This window comes from Rhea pennata, chromosome 23 (genome assembly GCF_028389875.1).
Source record: "Rhea pennata isolate bPtePen1 chromosome 23, bPtePen1.pri, whole genome shotgun sequence".
Lineage (NCBI taxonomy): Eukaryota > Metazoa > Chordata > Aves > Rheiformes > Rheidae > Rhea > Rhea pennata.
Window position 1 is genome coordinate 5,707,146 of NC_084685.1, and position 22,211 is coordinate 5,729,356.

The 22,211-nt window shown below is 37.8% G+C and overlaps 1 protein-coding gene across 2 annotated transcripts in view; it reads right to left on the reverse strand.

Moving 5' to 3' along the window:
- Nucleotides 1–4,845: 4,845 nt before the first annotated feature.
- CLIC4 (chloride intracellular channel 4) overlaps nt 4,846–22,211 on the reverse strand; it is a 34,718-nt gene continuing 17,352 nt past the window's right edge. For both annotated transcript variants that reach the window (XM_062593831.1, XM_062593832.1), the window contains exons 2-6: nt 20,500–20,609; nt 14,730–14,855; nt 13,266–13,372; nt 9,851–10,032; nt 4,846–9,061 (exon numbers count right to left, since the gene is read on the reverse strand). In XM_062593831.1, the coding sequence (XP_062449815.1) occupies nt 8,897–9,061; nt 9,851–10,032; nt 13,266–13,372; nt 14,730–14,855; nt 20,500–20,609 (690 nt within the window). In that variant the 3' untranslated portion in view covers nt 4,846–8,896. The remainder of the gene's footprint in view (nt 9,062–9,850; nt 10,033–13,265; nt 13,373–14,729; nt 14,856–20,499; nt 20,610–22,211) is intronic.

Below are 22,211 nucleotides of genomic sequence, written 5' to 3' on the forward strand. Positions count from 1 at the left end.
CAGATGAACAGAAGTCAGAGACCAGCAGAGCTAACAAAAGACCAGTTCTGCTGAGGCACGTGTCCTTGTCCTCAAGCACTCCTGCAGCAACCTTAGCTCCCCTCTTCACCCCACGAGCCTCCTGACACAAGGCAAGGTACAGCAGCACCACCACTTATCTGGAGCCACACATGTGCTCAGGCCAGCTCTGCCACCAGAGAGCAACTACACTAGTTCTGCCCTTCAAAGGGTCTTCACGTGGGTTTCTTCAGGATGGGATTTTCTCCAATACTCTCTTCTCTTTCAGGTTTTCCTCTGGGGATGGAAAACTCTACCAAAATCTTCTAAGGAATCTTTTAAAAGAGAATTATTCTCCTTTTAAGGCAGCAAAACTGTAACATTGCAAAGGGGAAAGACTTGCCCAGCAGATACAAGAAATGAACTCAGTCGCTTGAGTCAAGTCTAGGGGACTTGTGACAAGGCCACCTCTCTTTCCCATTAGATCTGCCCAGCAAGGACTTTGCCACAGCAGCAACCTCCAAAGTTTCTACAGCTGTTACTATGCAGCTGCACTTGTCAGCTGTTCGGAGAGCCCAGCTCTAATACTTCATGTTTAAATAGTAATGTTCTAAGCAGATCAGTCTTGAGACAGTACATTGTTCAGGGAGGAGAGAGGGATCCTCATCTTTGCCTGGCATCTCACAGCAGCTGCAGGAATATCCTTCTGGAGTTTCTTTTTCCCTGAAAGCTGTGCACACACAGCATGACATGCGAAGAGCAGCTGGGCCTCTGCGAGAGGGCTGTACCACGAGGATCTCAGCTACCGCGCACTAAGCTGACTGCAGCTGGCTGCCCTCGCCGGGGGACTGGAGTACACTGCTCTGTATTAAAAACAGGAGCCAGCTCCAGCTGCACACACAAATTAAAGCATCATACAGCACAGGCGGCAGCAGGCAGGAGAGGTACTGAACCAAAGTAGATACAGGAGCAGAAGCTATCGAAGACGGAAGATATCTAATGCTTAGTGTCTTCTTGTAAGATACTGAGCAGAGCCATTTCTGCGACACACACCCATCTCAATAGGCGAGTTCAGAAGCTATGGCTGGAATGGGAGGATTAAAAGGCACATCAGCACAGAGAACCCCCTCAACTTCCAAACGCTGCCTTGCGGGCATCTCTCAGACAGTTGACTAAGTTCCTTCTGCACAGCTCCAGCGCCAAAGCTGCTGCCTTTGAGTGTTTTACTATTAACAGCAGCTTCCCAAGATCAGCTTTTTAATCACGTGCCACTTAAAATGTTGCCATGTTCTACATCTACGGCTCAGTACTTTAAATGATTTCTATCCTACATACACTACCACTATATGGACAGAAAAGACCATTTTAACCAGCATAACATTCAAACTCATTAAGAACAGTATCACTTTAATCAGACTCTTTAAATAAGAATTCCATGTGCAAACTGACAAAGTCATCCTCCTAGGTCCTGCCAAGCCCTTTGCCTTAGGCAAAGGAGTTGAGACGTCCCTTAGCATCAATTTTGTTTGTTTATTTATAAAGTTCACATGTTTGATCTTTGTTTAGCAACTGTTTTCATCTCTCTGTCCAGTGGTAAGAACACAGCAGTTCTTCTCTTGAGTCAAAGAATCATGAGTTCTCTTTTTTCCGGCTCTGGAAACCATCCAGCATCAGCTTTGAGAGCTCGTAAGTTTAGCAAGACCAAGTGCAGTAGGATCTGTAGAGAGAAAAGCTGCTTACCTCCCTCCAAACTTTTCATTTTCTCACACACAGTTTAAACGACGGACAGCTCTTTAAGTCATCTAAAGTTTCAGAAGTTACCTCATGGCACTTTACCACAATTTACTTCCTCCAGTCTCTGGTTACTCTTGAGCACTGTGATCACAACCCCAAGTTGCCCAGGCACCACACACTTTTGGCAGTCTCAGCTTACTGCCTTAGAAAAATACTAAACCAGACTAAAGAGCTTTGTTATTGCCAATTTTGCTGCATTTTCTTCTTTATTAGACATACTAACCTGCTTTAAGTCTCACCACTATACCTACTGAGTACAGGAGGCCACTCAAAACCATGAGTTTGGGTGTGAACTATTCACCAGTTCAAGAACAACCTTCCTTTTCAAGTAAGAATTCAGCAAAGGAAGTAAAGCCCTAGAACAGCAGTTCCCAAATTTCTCTGATTAAAGGATCAGCCAACTTCTCAGGAAACAATCATCCTCTGTTTGTTAACACTATCCCCTGCTTCCTACAGGCCCATAAAAGCTCTCCTTGGTCTCCTAGACCACCTGTGATCCACAGACAGGAGTTTGGGAACCACTGTAGTAAAGCATATTCTTAATTCATGAGTCACTACATCCACCCTTTCTCCTGGAGATACTTAGAGACAGCAAAAATGTTTAGACATTCAGCTCATACTTAGCTTTTGTTATAATGAGTGTCCAAAAGCCTTCAGGCAACCATGTCAAATGAGTTCCTTTTCAATCTCACCGAACACAAAGGTTTGCCCAGTTTTCTCTTTCTTTCCATGAAAGTCTTGACTACCCTCTGACAAACTGGTTTATTCCTACACCAGAGAGTAGTCAGAGACACTAGTAGGGTCTCCTCAATCTTTTCGTTGCTGTGTTTTACTGCTGTTTATAAGAAAAGTGAGCTGAGGAAGTAATTAGAAAATTGTTTCTGGAGTTTCCACAGCACAATTAATATTATTGCAGCTTTTGGCAACTAGTATATTTTAGCCTCTTTACAATAAAAAAACCTGGAGCCCTAGTAAAGTGTACTAATTGCTAAAGGAATGAACCAAGACAGATCAGATCAATCTTCTGAAACATATGTGATAGCCCTAGGTAAAAATGGAACTATGCTAACAAAATCCTGGTTTATTTCTAGGAAATACTCAGTGAAATGTCACAAAAATAAGTTGATTAGTATCCAAAACAATACTTCCAGGCAGGATGCCAAGCTAGTACCATTAAACACACGGCTATTGTTGGACACCTCAAAGTGAACCAATAGTCAGGAGCACCAGATCTTCCCTTGACTCGGTAGTCAAAGACTAATGCAATCTCCAATACATCATTAGGTTCAGTTGGAATAGGCCAGAGTAGAAATACAAATAAAATGATCACTTAAATTTAACTGGGGGCTAGTCTAAAGGATATTGACAATGTTTGGGGTAGGGGGAAGACAGAAGAGGGACACAATACTTTTCAGTAGCCATTGCAATTCTCAGACTGCATCACTCTCAATCCTTGTGGACTGATATAAGTGGACATTGACTGCTTTCACAATTACTACATACCACAATTTTGGTGGTCCAGATTCTAAACCACTGGAGTTTGTTACAATCCTCCAAACTAGTTTTCGTTATAGAACATACTAACATTTTTTGAGAAAGAGAAGCCAGAGCTCTGAATTCGGGATTCAAGTTCATTGTTCTTTGTCCCTAAGAACAAGGAGAATACAGTGGTCAAAACCAGGTATGAAACATTCAGCCTCACCCAGCTCCCCTCACGCTCTTAAATGCTTTCCATTGCTCACAGTCACCAGCTACTCAACTCTTTGGGAGTGGGCTCCAAAAATCCAGCTCTTTCTTGCTAGGACCTTCCACACCAGACTGTGGTATCACTTGAGGTATCTTAAAATTTAGCAAAAGCAGGTTTATTAGCTGGTCCAAAGCAGCTCTTGCAGCAAGTCATGGTCATAAAAAATATTTAGTATGAGATAAATACCTGATACCTGAGACTACTGCCTTTGCCATGCAGGAAGAACATCTTCATAGCTCAACACTGCTCCCTTTCAGCCTGCTCTTACCATTAACAGGGTGTTACGTCTTGGTCAATAGTGCTGCTTTTCAAGGAAATACGTGACCAAACCCAAACAAGGTGACTGCAGGCTGTATTGCAAAATCCCACTCTGATCACAAGCATCAGGGTCAGTTAAACTGCACAGCGATACAGACATGTATTCCTACCGTGTATTTAATTGCTGGGTTTGCTCCTACTTCAAGCACATCTGTTGCTTTGCTGCACATGCACAAACATAGATGGTGGTATCCCAGATTACAGTCTTCAAGAATGTCTTCTGAATTCCAAAAATTTCCTTTCAGAAACAAAAAACCAGACCTCAGATGCACCTCAAATACTCACAAAACAGACAAGAGATTGACATGATAATGCTCAGGAAGTTTTGAAGAAAACTTACAATAGTGTCTGGTGGTCTTTGCTATGAAGATCCAGTACACCTAGTTAACATACTCAAATTAAAAGCAGGAACGTATGGGGTTTACCATGGCTAGTTAAGATATATTTGCAAGCAAAAGACAGTAAGACAGTTTGAAATAACAACACTGAAGACTGACATCCACAGTTGCTTTAGAGACATCAGTTCAGTCTCAACTCTTGAAGTGGCTATTTTTATTGGATTATTTGTGTATAAACATGTTTCTCCAACTGAACATTTTTCTTGACATATTTTTAAATCAGCTCTCCAATAGCAGAACTTAATCTAGTTTAACTTTGAAGAGCTACTATTTCAGAGAAAAACAAACCACCAAAATGTAAGTTCTGAAGAGTTTGCACTTGAAACTCTGAAAAATATTTTTCAGATTTGTCGCAGAAGAATTCACTATTTTCCAACTCATTCTATTCCTGTTAAGCAGCATTATAGCCCATTATAACACAAAAAATGGCACATATTCTGCCTTAAGTCACAAGGCCACTGTAAACAGAGAAGGCCAAATATTGAAGATATAATTACTACGAAGTGTCATTCTGTAGTTCAGCATACTACGTTCTAGTCATAGCTTACACATGCACAAACTGTAGCCTTCAGAAACAACAGAAAGATCTGCTCGGTAGTGAAAATATAATTTTATTTTTAACAATAGCTGCCAGCAGTATACTGGTATATCTGTAAAAGATGTTCCAGAGAGTGAAAGACATAAGCAAACTACAATAAGTTGTATCAACTCTTCAAGTATTTCTGCATACAATACTCCAATTCTAGATGTCCTGTCTCGAGAGTCTCAGTGTGCTCTTCTGCTCCACTGTCCTCCCATTCTCCCCACACACACCCTCCAGAAACAAACTGTAATAGTCGGTGGCACAGGTTATGAGGCAGATTTAATATTTTTACTTGGGATAAAGCTTTCTTCTGAAAATATTAATTGGATGTGTTCAGATAGTACTCTGAGTGGCAAAGAGTAAAAAAAAAAGTTGACTGTACTTAGCCACTTTTTGTTCTACATTTGAGATAGGCATCAGTGGGTTTGGCTCAAGCATCTTCAATTTATTCCTGTCTGTGTTCCTTTGATATGAAATGCTAATTTGCTACTTTAGCATAAAAACTTGATTATATCTCCCTTCTTATCATGGAATTGCACGCAACTCTCAATCAGTTTAGACATGCCCATTGCGGAAAAACACCAATTTTATGGGAAAATGCATATGTACAGTGTACATGGCTGCAACCATCCGTTTGGGACACTTACACAGACCAGCAGTGAACAGTAGATGCATAGGCAAGTTTTGGAGTGCATGAAATTGTTTCAGAAGTTCACATGTCTCTTGTTCAACAGGCAGCTCTGTACATATAAGGAGTCTCTTCAAGAAGGACAGCTTTGTTAAGAAAAAGAAATCATGCATATACTGTAATCTGTGCTCCCACACAACAGAGAGAAGATGATGGATTCTCCCTTTATGTTCAGGAAACACAAGAGTCACCTGTTATTGGGAACTGAAGAATATTTCAGCTTGAGAATAAAGTTATTCAGCATGCTAATACATGCAACCAACTTGCAAACTGGAATGCCTACTTGAAAGGGTAACTGCTGTTTTTAAATTGTAGAAGGGAATAGAAGTATCATTTTAAATTTAAACAGGGGGTAGATTAATTGCTGTTTGATGAAATTAAAAATGCATTTAAAGATCAGATTGTAAACAAGTTGACAGAACTCAAGAATTTACATAGTTATGAAAGGTTTTTTTTAATTAATGTAGTGCTGGTGATTGGGGCCAGATGAAAGTGCTCTACCCACACCAGACGCTAAACCTTTTACACACCACCCTAGCTGTTCTGATCTGAAGGGATCACCTACAGAGGTGAAAGTTATTCACTCGCCATTACATTCCTGGCTCTGCTGAAGCCAGCAAGAGGCTGGCCAGCTTCTGTTACAACACAACTAAACTGTGCAATAGGAAGCCAGAATGATACCAAATCCTTTCACATAGGACAGTTAACAGTTATCATATGGTAACCGCCATATAATTTGCTAACCTGGTCCGCATTTGAATTACACCTATAAAGGGAAAGGCTCTGACACTCAACACTTCACCGTATTGAGATAAGAAACACATTAACTACAGCAAGAGCTTCAATTTTGTTTACAAGCTTTCAGACACAATCATTAAAATACTTAATGCTGAGTATAACATATTACAATTGTTTGAAGATTGCCTAAAAAGTAGAGAGACTATATTATCTCTAAAGGAGAACAAGCCTGGCATTTTAACAAGTTAAGCATTTGTGTGCATTGATATGTAGGCAGTGCACACTAGAAAACTGCATGGAAGCATTTTCATGACCATATGCACATAGTTGCCTGGTGTACTGAAACGTGTGTGAACAATGGCTAATTTGTTTTTAAAAAGAGCAAGACCCGATTACTATTCCAAGAGCCATCCTGATCTATGATTTAACATAGAGTTAAAAATTCAAAACTATGCCCACAGTTACATTGCTTCCTATTTTCTGTTTTTAAAGGTTATCTATACAATGGCAAAAAGCACCAGATCAGTGAGGTTTTTTCTTTACCCTATGTTGGATAAAAGCATTTTTAATGAAACAGGAGGAAATCATTCCTCTTTCTAGATGTCACGTTATAGCAAAGACTGAACCCCTAAAGAGGATTATTACTGCTGAGAAACTTTATTTAGGATGAGAACGTGACGTTAGAAAACAGGAATTATAAAATGGCTACAATTAAGTTCTTCCTAAACAGGTTGCTCTGCAGATTTTTCTTTTTCCTGTTGCCTATATACCTCTGTAATAAATCATAATAGGGTCTAAATGTATCTATGGTTGTCTTAGAAAGCCAAGTAACAGGACTGCTAATTGCCTTTATATTGGAATTCTAGTTCTAGGAAGGCAAGACAAGGCACGACAAGCCTTGTATACAAATATGGATCTTTACCTCTTATATGTCAAACTAATCTCATGAGTATATAAAGTAGCAAAAGCAGGATGCTTAGAAAAGTCAGGCTGTTTTTCATAAAGCCAGTGCTTACCAAAAAAATTAGTGTATAAAAGTGTTTATGTGAGCACTTTCATGTTATTGCAGGATGTTAAATATTCCAAGAACAACCTACAAGGAATAGCACTTTCCAGCTTCTAAAAATCAGTTAAATACAAAAGTATCTTTACAAAAAATAGGCATATAAGTCTAGCATTCTTTGGAGTTGCTTATGATGGTCTTTTAAAAATAACCTAGTAGTTTACTTCATGCATCAAAATCATTAATTTTAAATAAGAAAACTATTCCCTGGTTTAGAAATATTTGAAAATTGCTTTTAAAAAAATTGTAGTGCTATTCCTCCGTGTTGCTGTAAAAAGATTATGTATAATAGTGCAATGATTATGATAACGCAAAGTTGCAGTCCAGGTACACAGACAAGCAATTAAGATAAATCCAATGTAAAGGATAGGTTTTCATGCACCGCTGCTTTACAAAAGTAACTTAAGGAGTTTCCTTTCAGGAAAAAAATGCATAATATAATTTAAGGCAAATGCAATCTTTAAAGGTCACTTTAGCTTTCTTCAGGAAAAAAAATAGCTTAAAAAAGTTCCCAGAAAGATTCCACCTTTAACTGCTGTGTTTGGTCTTGCATTACTAATCATTGCACTACTATTCACCATATACAGTAGCTATCTGTCAACTAGAACACTAATGTTTACATATACTTTATGACAGTACAGGTTTTCTAAGTAAATATTGCCAGAAAGACCTACACAAAATAAAGGTTCTTAACTACCGAAAAGAAAGCCACTTGTAATTTTTAAGGTGAACAGATGGCAAGCATCTAGTTCTTTTGGTTTCATGATGTAAAAGGGCATCCTGGTAATTATTCATCTACCATAACTCAGAATTCAGGACAAACGTAGGTTGTTGGGTTTTTTGTGGGTGGGTGGTTTTTTTTTTTTTCTTTCTTTTTTTGAACTCAAGCTCATAAAAGACACACAGCTAAATACTAACTCTGAACTGCAAGCTTCTTGCTATAGCATTCAGGCCTAGATTCAAACTTCCCTGAGGTCGTTCAAATCCAAGTTTTACATCTGTGTCCATTCCCAATTATCCCTGTGATTTCAAATCCAAGAAAAAACTTTTTAAACACTGTTGCCAAATATTCTACAAATGGCTCTTTTGGATAATAAGCTCCCTTCTACATGTAAATGGCATAGACAAGCAGGTACAGTTCAACGCGTCACAGATTATGACAATTGTGTGTAAATCTTCTGGAAAAGCAATAAATTCCAAAATACATAAATATTCCTTGTACCACACAGAGAGAATATCCTAGACCAATTCATAGACAGGGACCAAATGTTTGCAAAGAAAAGTAGCGGGGACAAGATAACCCTTCATACTGAAGAAGCTAGATTTACCCCAGTGAAATATTAACATAACTGTTAAAGATATCCAGACTTGCTATGAAAGGAGGTAAAGAAAAACAAGCCCATAATTAAGTCTGCAAACTTTAGGTAATTACTGTACCTGGTCTATCCACCATAACTTTGAATAATTGCAAGTTCATGCAAAAAAAATTTGCTATCTTATATGAAAAGAGCAGTCTGTTAGAAGCATTGTTATGGAATATGCAAGATGACATCTCTTTTGCAAGTGCTGTTTACTTAGTGAGTCTCTTGGCTACATCACTGTAAGCTATTTCAATTTCTTTGTCTCCAGGACAGGTATTGGTGAATTCATCCCTGCTATAAGCATTTGTCAGGTATCTCCAAATCCCTGTCATACTCTTGGGAATCTCAAAGTTGCGGTATTTTTTGGCCACCACCTAGAACAACAACAACAACAAACAGATTAAGAATTTATATCCTTCAACTTAAACCTACTTTCCATTCCATGTTTCACTTTTCTTGTATCACCCTTGCAACACCTAAGCTCACAGCTGCTTCTAAATTCAGTAGAACCTGCCCCTCTGGGATGTGCCTGGACCTGGCAGCATACTGTCTCACTTAATTTGTCTTACTGCCCTCACATAAGGTAAATACTTCTGCATGCAGGCACAAACTTAATCTGTAGCTCCATCTGCAGTACAAAACTAACAAAGATCATGCAAGACTGTGAAAAGCAGTTGTTATATAAGCAAATCTTCACTCTTGTAGTTATCCTGTACCACCTCTTTGTTTCCAGACTTCTAGATTTGTGTGTGCTTTTAATCACACAATCCTTTCCTTTTGCACTGTGCTATTTACTTTGTTACTAACAGGGCTGTCTTCTCTGCAGATGTGAGAAGACATCCACTTAGCATCCACACAACTTCCACTTTTCTTCCACTATCTCATTCTTTCAAGTGTTGCAACTTATTTCACGTGAGCATTTTGCCAGTGTAGTAAAATGAGATGTGGCTTACATCATCTGCTACCCTACTGCTACCTCACCTTCACTGAATTCAACTTTCACCTAACTTGATGTACTGTTAATACTATAGTCACATTTATCTGGGAACTTATATATAACTAATATATAGTCAAAATGAGATGGACACCTAAATGTCATAATGAAGTGAAAGATGCTTGCAGTTTATCATGTTACAACACAAAATACATCACAAGTCATTTACCTTGACAATATGTAATTTCGGCAGCAGGTTGCAGTCTGCTAATGTCATCTCATTGCCATCCAAAAACTTGCGGGTAGAAATTGCAATATCCTCCATGCTATTTTCATCTATCTCATCAGGAAGAGGAGAGTTCAGATACTCATCCAGTTTCTGGAGGGTTTTCAAGAGGCCACGTTCTAAGGCTGCAAAGGAAGGAATGTTTTTAAAAATAAGAGTGCCAAAGCACAGCACACACATCTCAAAGCAAGTTACTATTTAGAATACTGATATCGGTACTGGACCTAAAATAAAATGTCAGAGGACTGAAACAAAGTGAAATTGAAAAGTTTTATAAAAACAAATCAATCAAGTTTCATGATACTCCATTCTGAGAGGTGTTAAAACCAAGACTGTACTTTTGAAGTAAAGATGCAGCTACCTAGAACTCCAGAGGAAAATAATCATTTCTGTTACCACAGTGCTGCTACTAAGGCAGTCTGAAATAATTCACATCACTGTACTCCCTAGAACAGAGCATACAGTGAAAGACTTCCAAGCCCAGTACAATTTCTAGCAATGCCACTGCTGAAGCTGCCTTTGGGGTCACTAGTAGCATTAAAACTGAACTGAAATCTTTGCTACCAAAAAACCAAGCAAACTTTAAAGCCCTTTAAATAGCAAACATACGGGTTATCTAAAAAGTTGGTTTAAACATGAGCTTGCACTAGTTTAAAATAAGCAAAGACTGTCCACAAGTGTTTATTTTTGGGTTAAAAGTGGCTTATGTCAGTTTAAGACTTTTCCAAACTGGCTTAAACTAATTGGAATTAAGCTATCCTATGGTTTGCATTCACTTACACTTAATCTGTTTAATGTCACGTGTTCTGCTGAACTGGCACAACTAAACCTACAGACTACACTTGAAGAGGCTAACTGAAAGCAGCAGAGGGCAGCATACCCCACAAAACAGAAAAGTATTCTTGATAAGCCTTAATATTTACAAGTATTTTGCCTCCTTCCATTCGAAACACTGCAGAAAGGCATTCTGATTCTATGACTTAAGTTTTCCCTCCAAGCATGGAGGATAAAACATTTGTACTAAATGATTTAAAAATCAAATTCTGCATTCTTTATCTCTTACTGGTCTCAAGATTTTGAATCGCAGAAGCAGGCAGTCTCACCTTCCAGCACCCACCTCCACACAAAAAGGCCTCAACCTTTTTAAAAAAAGCAAGATGAACTAGGCTTTGCTTGAAAGTCTGAATGAAAGCAATCAATCCAACGAAGGTCAAATATCAAGTATGCAATCAGGCCTTCCATCATCACATGGTAGGAAACTCAGCCACTGGGGCACTACACAAGCTCTGCATGGAACACAATACTGGCCCTTAAAGTCCTTACTATTCGGTTCAAGAGCTTTGACTGGCTGTTGCATAGGTAAGTTTCCATGACAGAAAAATTTACAGCACATGCATACCTCACTGAAATACCTGAGTGTAAGAAAAATAAGTGGAAAGAATTGCTCTGCTTGAAATACAAGCTGAAAGAGATTTAGATGGGTATAAGCAGGGGACAAGATTCTTGATCTGTTACTGTCTTTCAGTTTATTTGACATCTGCTCAGTACTGCAGTTTCATATAGCTCATTAAATCATAGCTAAGCATATAACTAAATTCCCTACTCCTCTGGAATTGGCAAGCAAAATTCACAGATTTGCAAGCATTCTTTACGGTTCAGTGAAGAATCTGTAACTTTCACCTAAATACACAGCACACAGACTTTGCTACAGCTTCACAGTTTGCAAATTAAATTTCCAACACTCTTCTCAGAAGAGGTTATAGAACAGTTTAAAGGGTCTTAACAAGAAGTTAACAGAAATAAAGACAAAAGAAATACAAAGCAGAATATTGATTTGGACAATAGTGACCTCCACTTGCTCCACAATGGATTTAGATTAAATAGACTTCCTGCAAGGCACTGCTGCAGAGAAACAAAACTTAAAACAGACACCGAGATAAAGAGTAGAAGGAAAGCACATTTTTAGCTTGAACTTTGAATTGGCGAGCCCACACCCAGCACGGAGAATTAAAAGCATCATTAATGACCCATATTAATGACCTTTTTAAACTATAAATATTGTGCATTTCCAGAAGTCCAACACTCTCACTGAAAGCTTGTAATAGCAGAAAAGAAGAGGAAATACGAAAAGGGTGGGAAAAGTCAGCAGTCAGGAACTGGAGAATGTCACTGTATTGCATATTTGTAAAACGAGTTTGACTACAAAGAGAAGTCTTGTCAAATAAAAGTAAATTTAACTTTGTCTTACATAACTTGCTGGTAACATTTTAAAGCAATGCCTCTACACTTTCCCTTAAGAAATCACTAAGGCTCTGCACATGCCTTTTACCACAAGAAATGCACCTGCTATAATACACCTATTAAGGCCAAGGCAATGGACTGAAAACTTCTGTCAACAGGAAGAGATATGAATATTTCAGGTGTCTGATGGCAGAGAAATCTGAATTAGCTTTCCACAGCTAACAGATTTAAGCATAGGTATTTCATTACATGTGACTAAAATTTGAAGAAAGTGACCAACTCACAGAGAAAACCCCACCAGCCTGACTCTGCATCTCTCCCAAGGTAACTCCTCAAAATGCACTACCATTCTTGGGCTAGTTCACAGGAGATCACTAGAAGCTCTCCCTTCCCTCCTTAGATGAGGCCAACATGGCATGCAACAACCAGTAACCAAAGATGAGCATTTGCAGCATGTCACTGGAATCTTATGACTGCTCTGTCAAGGCATACTAATAATTCTTGCATTATATTACTGTTCCAAAGGATTAAAATTTACATGTTCCCATGAAGGATGACTTTGATCTAGGCAACATAAGACACGATCTACCATTATAAACATGTTTGCTTTTCGCATGCTTACAACTCTCAACTGCTCCAGTAATGAGTGGGTCAGAGCCATTCATCAGATAAGCAGTGACAGCATTTATAGCATAGCAAATCTTCATGTTGCAAAACTGTATCAAATTGGTAGGAAGCAGTTATCACTACTAGCTGTCCCTTAATAGAACAGAAAGACAGACTTCAAAGTGCTATTTTATACTGTACACGTGACCCTCAAGAATTCTTCAGAATATCTATCTGTGCCATTAAAACTGCAAGAGAAGACTATTTTATGTATTACAAAAGTGATCCGGAGATTTTTTCTTAATAGAACAGCTTCTTGAGGACCTTCCCTTGAAGCTACTTTACATAACAACAATATTGTCTAAACAGACTATCATATCCTGCCCTAACCTTGAAAGAGCAAATAGGAGGAGGGGAAAAAAAAGCGCAAGAAGGACTAACTCTAAAAAGAGCCCAGAAGACTGCTACTAACCACACAAGACAATGAAACAATAGGGCCTAAGTAACCTACCTTCATTAGCCTCTGGTCTAGAATTTTTGATAAATGCAGAAAATTTGGCAAATATATCCATTCCAGCAGTGTTAGATTCTGGATGCTTTGGTGAAAGCTTTAGGTACCTAAAAAGCAGAAAGGATTAAATCTATAGCACATTCAGCAGAACGATGATCATCATCATGTATTAGTTAGCATGAAACACCTCAAAAAAAAAGTTCATTTACTCATTTTCAGATTACTTTGGAAGACTTACTCCTCATATGTAGCATCACACACTCTCATAGAGTTCAAGATTTTTTAAAACCAACACCTTTTAAATCATTTTTCAGGGGAATAACAAAGCACAGTTCTTCTTTCCTAATCAGGCATGTAGTCCAAGCACAGTCTTTGAAACAGTCCATGGCTAGAGCAACAAGCTCCCTCACTGTTGCACAGAGTGATGCCAAAGGGCAGAACACAGTTCTACATACAAGAATACAGTTAGGGATCAAGCAGATAGCTGTCTAATACTCTTGTCCGTTTACTTTTCTGTTCACAGGAGATTTTGTTGTTGTTGTTTAATTTAAAATCAGCTGCCCTAGAAGATCATGAACCCCAAATCCTGTAATGAAGTAAAGTCTTACCACGCTAAAAATACAAAAACCGTTCAGTTTGCTAGAGGCAGTGCCTGAATTTTGCCACTGCCTGGCAGTTGAGGAACAATGAAGTCAGGAGTTCAGAGAACACCTGAATGCATCCTACTCTTACACTGTGTGGTCTAATTATATCAAATACTGTTTACAGTTTCCCATCATAATTTCCAATACTAAAGATTCAATCTCTAGGGCATATCATTATGCCTCATATGAGAGACTTGTATTTTTAAAAATTACTTCCAATCTGCATTTAGTAATCACCAATTTTGTACAATTCACAACTGTCCATCTACTTATAGAAAGCTACACAATGGATAGTGGGAGAAATTTAACATGAAACATTAAGTTCAGTGATGTTTCTGGTGAAAACAAGAAAACAACCATTTCCTGAACACTGAAATAACACCTCACTTCTAGAATGGCTACCAATAAAACTCTGATAAGGATATGGCAAATCTCCTTAAAATAAATTTCCACAGTGATTGATCACTGAGTCAGGACTAGGTTTTGTATAGCAGACATCTTCAGTTACATGATTTGGATGTATTGTTTAAGGTGGTCTGCCTCAGTTATAAAAAGTACTTCAGTCTAAAAAATGCAGGTATTGGAAGGGTAACAGGGTAAATAATCTTTAAAAGAAAGTATCTTACAATACAAACAGGGAGGAACAAAAGGAATGACAAACTAGAGGTCCAAGCTATTACTAAAGTCCAATCTCCAGTTTATTAACACTAAAGAACTTACTAATTAATGTAGGAAACCCCTCTCAGGACACACCATCTAATCTAAGGTAAGACTATCAAATGATACTGTTAACAAATAACCCAATTATCTTAACACTTACTTGGGTGGACACAAAACTTCTTCCAGGAACTCTTCAATCTTATTCACATCTGTTTTCACTTCACCATTGTAAGTTATAAAGGGTGGATGAGTGCCTGGAGCCAAATTTTGAAGGTCTGCTGGTTTTCTACAGTGAAATATAAACAAATACAAAAGTAAGCATAGGATATCCATGACCCTGCCAGAGGTTTGTCTCCTCATGGTATTTCAAATAAACAGAGATTCCAAACCTTACAGTTTTAAAATGATATCACTGGTCTTCTGAAAAAAGAGTTTAAGACCTGATTAGCACTTTTAGTATTTCCTCAATAATAGTTAAAGTGTTTAAAAACTACTGATTCCTCCTTCCTTTTGAATCATTAACTTGAGATACAACCAATGTTGAATAGTACAGTTGGAGGGAATATATACACCACCCTCCTTTAGGCACACAGGCACTCTCTCTCAAGGTCTACAGTACAGAGTTTAAAAATAGCATAATCTGTGATCAATGACAATCCTAACCCCTCACAGAGAGTTTTCTCCTGAAACAAGCAAGTCAGAGAGTACAATGTATAAGCCATTATTAGGTGCATGTAAGGTCTGGTTCTAGGCAAGGTGACAGATGCTTAAAAATCACATTTAAAAATCAAGATCAAAACTTCCTCCAGTGAAAAATTTACTTAGTAAGAGCTGCATATTTGGGCAAAGGGAGAAGAATCTTTGACATTAGTATGACTAGACACAAGAGAAACAAAGAATCAAGCTTAAAGTACTCAAACATTTCTAAATCATTAAGTCAGTTTTGGTGATACCTCATTTTTGCAAAATTCACTCTAGCTCCTTCTATATTAATCCTTTGGCTTCTCTTTCATCAGACTGGGCCTTGATGCTGTAGTGACAAGGAGTGATGCTGCAGACATTTGTCTAAAACCCTGCACATCAGCTACACATATACATCTACCTACGCATTCACCCCAAGATGCCTTACTCCCTTCAGCATAAAGCTCTCGTATCTGTTTCATCAGTAGGACCAGACAAAAAGTTGAAGCTAATCCAATAATGGGAAGTGGATTTACTAAAGCTACAAAAATCCTAAGCATCATCTAAAAAGCTGTATTCAATTTTTACCTGGTAAACCATCACAATACTAGTTACTCCCATGCTAGTACAACTGTCTTAATTCAAGTAGGAATAAAATTATGGAACTACCTGGCACCTCTTCAAGAGCAGCACTTCAAATTTCCCTGTGATAAAGCTACTGACTAGAGCACAAAATGACTGCTCAAAAGTATAGCACTGATTCTAAGATCTTTTCCACATTCTAGAGAACAGTGTGCAACTGCTCATTCCTCAGATGCTCTTGCAGTGTACTAACATCTGACAGTACATGTGATCCAGATTAGGCACAAGCATACAACTACATTTCTATCAAGTTAAACAGAACATACATTACAGGATGAATATCACCTTTTGCTAGTGCTGTGCTGAATGAGGAAGAACAGACGCTATCTGATCTAGTAGGAAGTTTGCCAAGATAAAGCTGCCCCTTTGTTACTGTTTGAACAAATCCAAACGTGAGAGTAACCCTTGAACTAGTTCTGTGCACTGCCCCATGTAGCCACATTTCTAAGCTGGCACCAGGCATCCTATAACTTAGTTTATAATGAAATTACCATCCAATAAACCTCCCTGACTGGGCATGGAAATCGGGCTAGCTGTATAGTATTTCAGGTTAGCATGAGAAAGCAGTGTTCTTAGGGAAAGCATTCAAACTCTCTTAACCAAGCACAGTTGCAAGTTTGACCTGTGAACACTTTCAAGTTCTTACAGAATTAGGAACCCCTGTTAGAATTTCAGTCCCTGCTCACAGCTGAATCCTTTAAGCTGGGGGCAGGGGAGCCACAGCAGCATATCAATACATAGTTCCAAAGAGCACCTGTAACATATGAAAACTTCAACGAATATGTAAAACTAAATGAGAAAACTTATTTTTGCACTCAGGAACATTACACACTACTTTTAGGCAGGTGACAGAAGGTAGATATTAATAATTTATAAAAATAAATTAAGAAATTTTCAATTATTAAGCTTCCCAAAACTCATTTCTCACTAAATTGCCATCACTCTCGTACTTTTAGGATTTAAAGTCTGTCATCAGTTAATGCTTTAAGTAGCTTAACACTTCATTTAAATACAGCTTTGTAACCCACAACAATTACGGGAAGTCATTGTGGCTCTCTTCCAATTTTGCATGTTGGATAGATAAAATTCCTCAAAAGGAATGTTATTTTAAAAACAAACACTGGCAAGACCACCAGATCTGCAGTAAGGGAAAGATTTGATTTCAGAAACAGACAGATTTAATGAACTATCCAAAAAGAGTTTCCCAAAGAACCAGAGCTTTTATTAACCCTTCTGGTCACTCCAGTTAGATCACCTGTACCTTTCGGGGAGGGGGGGGGGAAACACATCGCATAGCCAAAGTCCAGACATAATACAGGGTTTGACTTCCAGTTTGCCTTTCTTGCCAGCAGATCATAAACAAACCCTGGCTCACCACATAACAGGCCACAGTCTTTAGAGCACCATAAACACACTGGAATAGCCTTAAAAGGCTAACAGTATTGCTTCCCTTAAAGTTCAAGGAAGAAGGGAAAAAAAAAAAAGTGAAGTTTACTTCAGGGATAAAATTTGGCAGTAAAAAAGACATTCAGAACAAAAAAACTCTTCTACAACCACTCAGAACAAATCTGTGAGTTAGTCATGCCTGTGTACCATACCTGTCTCTACATTTACTGTGATATTTGGTAGCAGGATCACATACTTAAGTATCTGGCTATTGCCTAGTTAAATGGGTAAACTAAACTGCTTAACATTAAAGTTAAACCATAAACATATCATGGCTCTGCCACAAACTAGAAGAGGAATTAGTGTTCAAATAATTTCTTGAAGATCAGACAAAAGCCAGTTCTCAGATGCGATATGCTCTACAACAATATATAAATTACATGAATATTACAATGAGTGTCTGAAGAATAACAAAGAAAAAATGCCAGCAGGGAAAAAAAAATACCCACTGTGTCTCCAGTCCCTAAGCTGAAGTTACATTCACCTCTGGGCAGTCTAATATTTACTAATCCCTTTATTTAATCTTTTGTCTTTCAACATAACTGTAAAACTACATAATCAAGATGTTTAAAATTGGATTTAAAAACCTAACTGAATGCAAGTTGGCCTTGAATGTTGTTACAAGCCCAACAAATGGTTGATGTACTGCCGCCCTGCTCTAGTCACCAGAACAAGTCAAAGCTCTGCACACTGAAATGCTGCTTCTGAGAAGGGAAAGAATAAAGCCTCTGTCTGACTACACAGAAGCAAGAAATGCATGGTTTCTTTGAAAGGGCAGTATGTCCCACTTAGTTTTCCTATGTGCACATTTTTGTGTCCAAAGTTGTTAAGAGTAGAATTGAGAACCGCTAAATGTTCTTTTGTTAGCACAGTGCTATGTTTAACGCAATTACGGAAGGGAAAAATATGTCATAGAAAGTCAATCAAATCAGATTCAGTTTTTCCTATGTATCCCAAGTTACTTACTTGTGAACTTTTGTACTCAACCATGACCTTTTAAGTCTCAAAAAGGGCCCAAACTTGCCTTACTGTGGTACAGAACACTGTCAATAGGGCAGAAGCATGCTTTGCAAGTAAACTCAGTTTTTTGGCTAGCAAAATAAGTTCAGATGCTTAAAAACACTAGAACTCAGCTTTTCAACATATTCACATCTTTCCTACAACAGGAACAAGAAAAGAGTAATTGGCTTGAATAACATACTTGTAAAAGCTTCTTGTGACAATCTAAAGAAGAAATAAGGTAATTTCCAGTACTTATCATCCTTATAATGCTAATGGAAAACAGAAATGTTTTATACAAGATTTTTTGGAACAGTTAGCCGATTTTGACATTCCACAGGTTATATTACACCACTACCATGTCTGAGACAATCCAGAATGTAAAATTTGCGTTTCTGAAACTTTAAATGAAGTCCAAGAGGAATTAGGTTTATATCAACATCTACTCAAATGTGAATTAACTTCAGTAGCTGTTGTTTTCCTTTACCAGAGGATTCATTCAGTGTACAGCAAAGCAAAATAGAGTTCATTTGATCTTTTCCCATGCAATTTTGCGCCTATTTTGTATTCTCCCCTTCTCAAGCTTAAAAAAAACAGAGAGAAAGTTTTCTGTTATGGTAAGAAAGGACAGTTTTAAATATCTGCAACCAGCTTAAATGCTAGAAGTTAATTTTTGCATTCCCCCCCCCCCCAGCCAATTAACTCAAAGTTGTCAAAGAAACACAAATAAGGCCAATTCAGGAATCTTTGGTATTTTTCAGTGGTTCACCAGTACTAACACTTCTAAACATAATCCTTCAATCTTTTCTTCATTTTTTTTCCTCCAAGATGACTGTAACAGGCTAAGTATGCCATCATTAAAGGTAAAAAGTCCACAACTACAAACCCTACCTAATTACATGCTCCAAATCATAAGCAGTGCTAAATGGAAGATGTATTTGGTTTGTATATGCTGGGAGCAGCAGTTATATTTGCAGTAAAATCCCACACAGGCCAGAGAAAATCCTTAAGCTGCTATAAATGCATGTACGCTTCACAAAGGCTGCTTTCTTCCCCTCTGCTTTTGAGGGGTGTGCCTCAGTCATAATATATATGTAAATATATACACTAGTTGCCAGCTTTGAAGCAAGCAGCACAGAATTAGGTAACATCTGTCAATGGAAAAACAACATTGTCAGAGTCAAAAGGGGTGAGCAGCAGGGTTATTTCATGAAGAAAAAAGAAAAGCAATATACAAGTCCTCTTCAAAAAAAGTTACAAAAGGAGGTTAAGTCTAGTAGAGTCATTTCTTTCTTACACATTTTACTAGCTTCATTCTTTGAAGAACACTGTATACTTCTATTGGCTTTATTTCTGAAAATAAGGTTTGGAAACACTAGCAGTTCCTCTTCTCTCCAGAGAATTAACTGACTAACACTATACCAGTGTTGTAAAAACATTACTTCACACTAAAACAAACACAAGGGCTTTGCTGAATTTAACATTTCCACTTCTAATAGAGTACTCCTAGACTTAGGAAATCAAGATTCTTGAGTTCATGTTTGGCCATTCTTATGCTCTGTGGTATTCACTTCATAGATGGAAAAGCTACAATTCAGGTGACATTTAGCATGATGACATATTTAACAAGTGCTATACAATGGCAGAATATTTTATGTTGTATTTCTATCCACTTCACTCACTCCACTTCTACTTCACCCAAATTTACCTCAAGGACAGATATTTTCATGTTGGTTTTACTCTTATTGCAAAGTAAGAAGCACTATCTTAAAATCTTTAAGAGTAGGCTACATATGATTTGTGACAGTTATCCAATCTTCACTGGAGGTTGTTCAAAGCTGGCTGAGCCAATATACTCACCCAGCAGTCTTATCCTGTAGAGGTTCAAGTTCAACTCAATATTCAGATATAGAAGACTACATGTCAGTTATTAGGTATACAGGAGAAGAGCATCATTTAACAATCAAGAGAAATTTGTCAGTCTCTTCTGTTGCAGACATTTACAAATAGCCACAAATGAATGCAGCATTTATGTGAAAGGTTGCCTCCTTGTATTCTAAAATTTCACAAAATAAGTCATGCAAGGTCTAGAAATATTAGAGAAACATTTGTTACACTAAACATTGTACTTTTGCGTCTCAGAAAAATTAAGTATTCCTTACCTCTTCAGGTCAACTGTTGTGACGCTAAAAACCACTCCCTTCAGCCAAAGAATCATGAAGAGCCTCTGAGAAAAAGGACAGTTTCCTATGCTTTCACCATCACTACCAGCCTGCAAAAGAGAACAGATCATTACTACTAAAAAGTAGCAGTAGGCCACCTACGCACGCTCACAATTACTGAAAGATCTGTATTTTAAAAGATTGAGTAACAAATCACAAATGTTATTGTCTGTATTCTCTTCACATCATAAACTTTTCAAAAGACAGACCTAAGCCCACCATAAAGCCTGCTATCATCTTCTAAGAACATTCCTTTACTGCCAAAGTCCACCTGAAGCACCTAGAGTCGATATCCTGAGGAAATCTCCATAAAACGCACAAATGCAAGCATCCTCAGAACATTTAAGTACTTTTTGTATGCTGGGAAGGTATGTTTGGACTGCATCCATTTAATTTGCTTCCATCCTTTTTGTTTACTTGGACCATCCAAGAATATTTTTATAGCAGGTACAACCAGACTTTTATTATAGAGAAATTTACACATTTATGAAGCCGACTAACCTAATCTGCTTCTCATTTCCTCTGGTAGCTGTTCACAAAATGTATCAAAATCAGACTTCAGACAACAAAATAACCCATCTTTCACACTTAAGATGACCCAACTGCTTTTAGCAGTCAGGAAAGGAGAGCTAACAAAATTTGTCTGAGGAGCCACTCTCTGAATGGCAGATTTCCAATGCCATTTAATTTGTTTGTTTTATTCCTTCTTCTACAATGCACAGTCAATTAACTGTAGTCATCTTCCAGTTTATTGCTCACATCTCTCACTGTGTAGTTCTGTGAAGAGTCAACCAGAACGAGCAACCATAACTCTTTATCATATTGCAGGTGTTGCAAGGAAAGACATAATCGTAAGTACATAAGGACATAGGGACTTAACTGACAACACAGTAGTATTCCAAAGCCACTTTTTATAGGCAATTTATCAATAAGTGTCTTTGTCTTATCACAACAAAGATCCATTGCATAACAACAGTAAGGCACTCCAGGGCACCCAGTGATAGCATGCATCTCATGATTGCTCTCTGACAATGAAGTATTGCATTGCAGAGTTGGAAAACTTTAGTTTTTAGTGGATAAGTTTTAGATACTTGTAAAACCTTGAACCTTGTTGTAAAATTCTAACTTTTGAATAGAAAACTGGTTCAGTAGTTAAAAGACAATCATAAACGTAAAACTATTCATACACCTTGTTTCATGAGTTTCAATAGATTTTGCTTACTACAGTACATACAAGAATAATCTTAATTAATTAGTAAGGTTCTCAAAACCAGGCTAATTCCTTCATTGTTACTTTGTCTTGTTCCCTAGGCCATTTTAATTTAATATCATAGGGTATGCTCGCTGTACTCCTTAGAGAAAGGACACAAAACACTTATGCTCATTTAAAGAGGCCTACTCTAAAAGATTATTTAGAAGTAAAGCCACACAATTGGAAGGGTTAAGCATAAGGCATGGGTGCTGACTGGTTGAGATCCATTAAAAAAAGAAAAAAAAAGGGGGGGGTTGGAAACGAGAAAAAAAATTTTCAAGAGGTCTGTAAATTAAAAAGACGGAAAGTTTTTCAGTGAAGCTGTGATCTTAAATTCAAAAAGCTATTTTATTTTTTAAAATAGTCACAATGCATTTTCAGATAAAGCTGAGACTCCTTT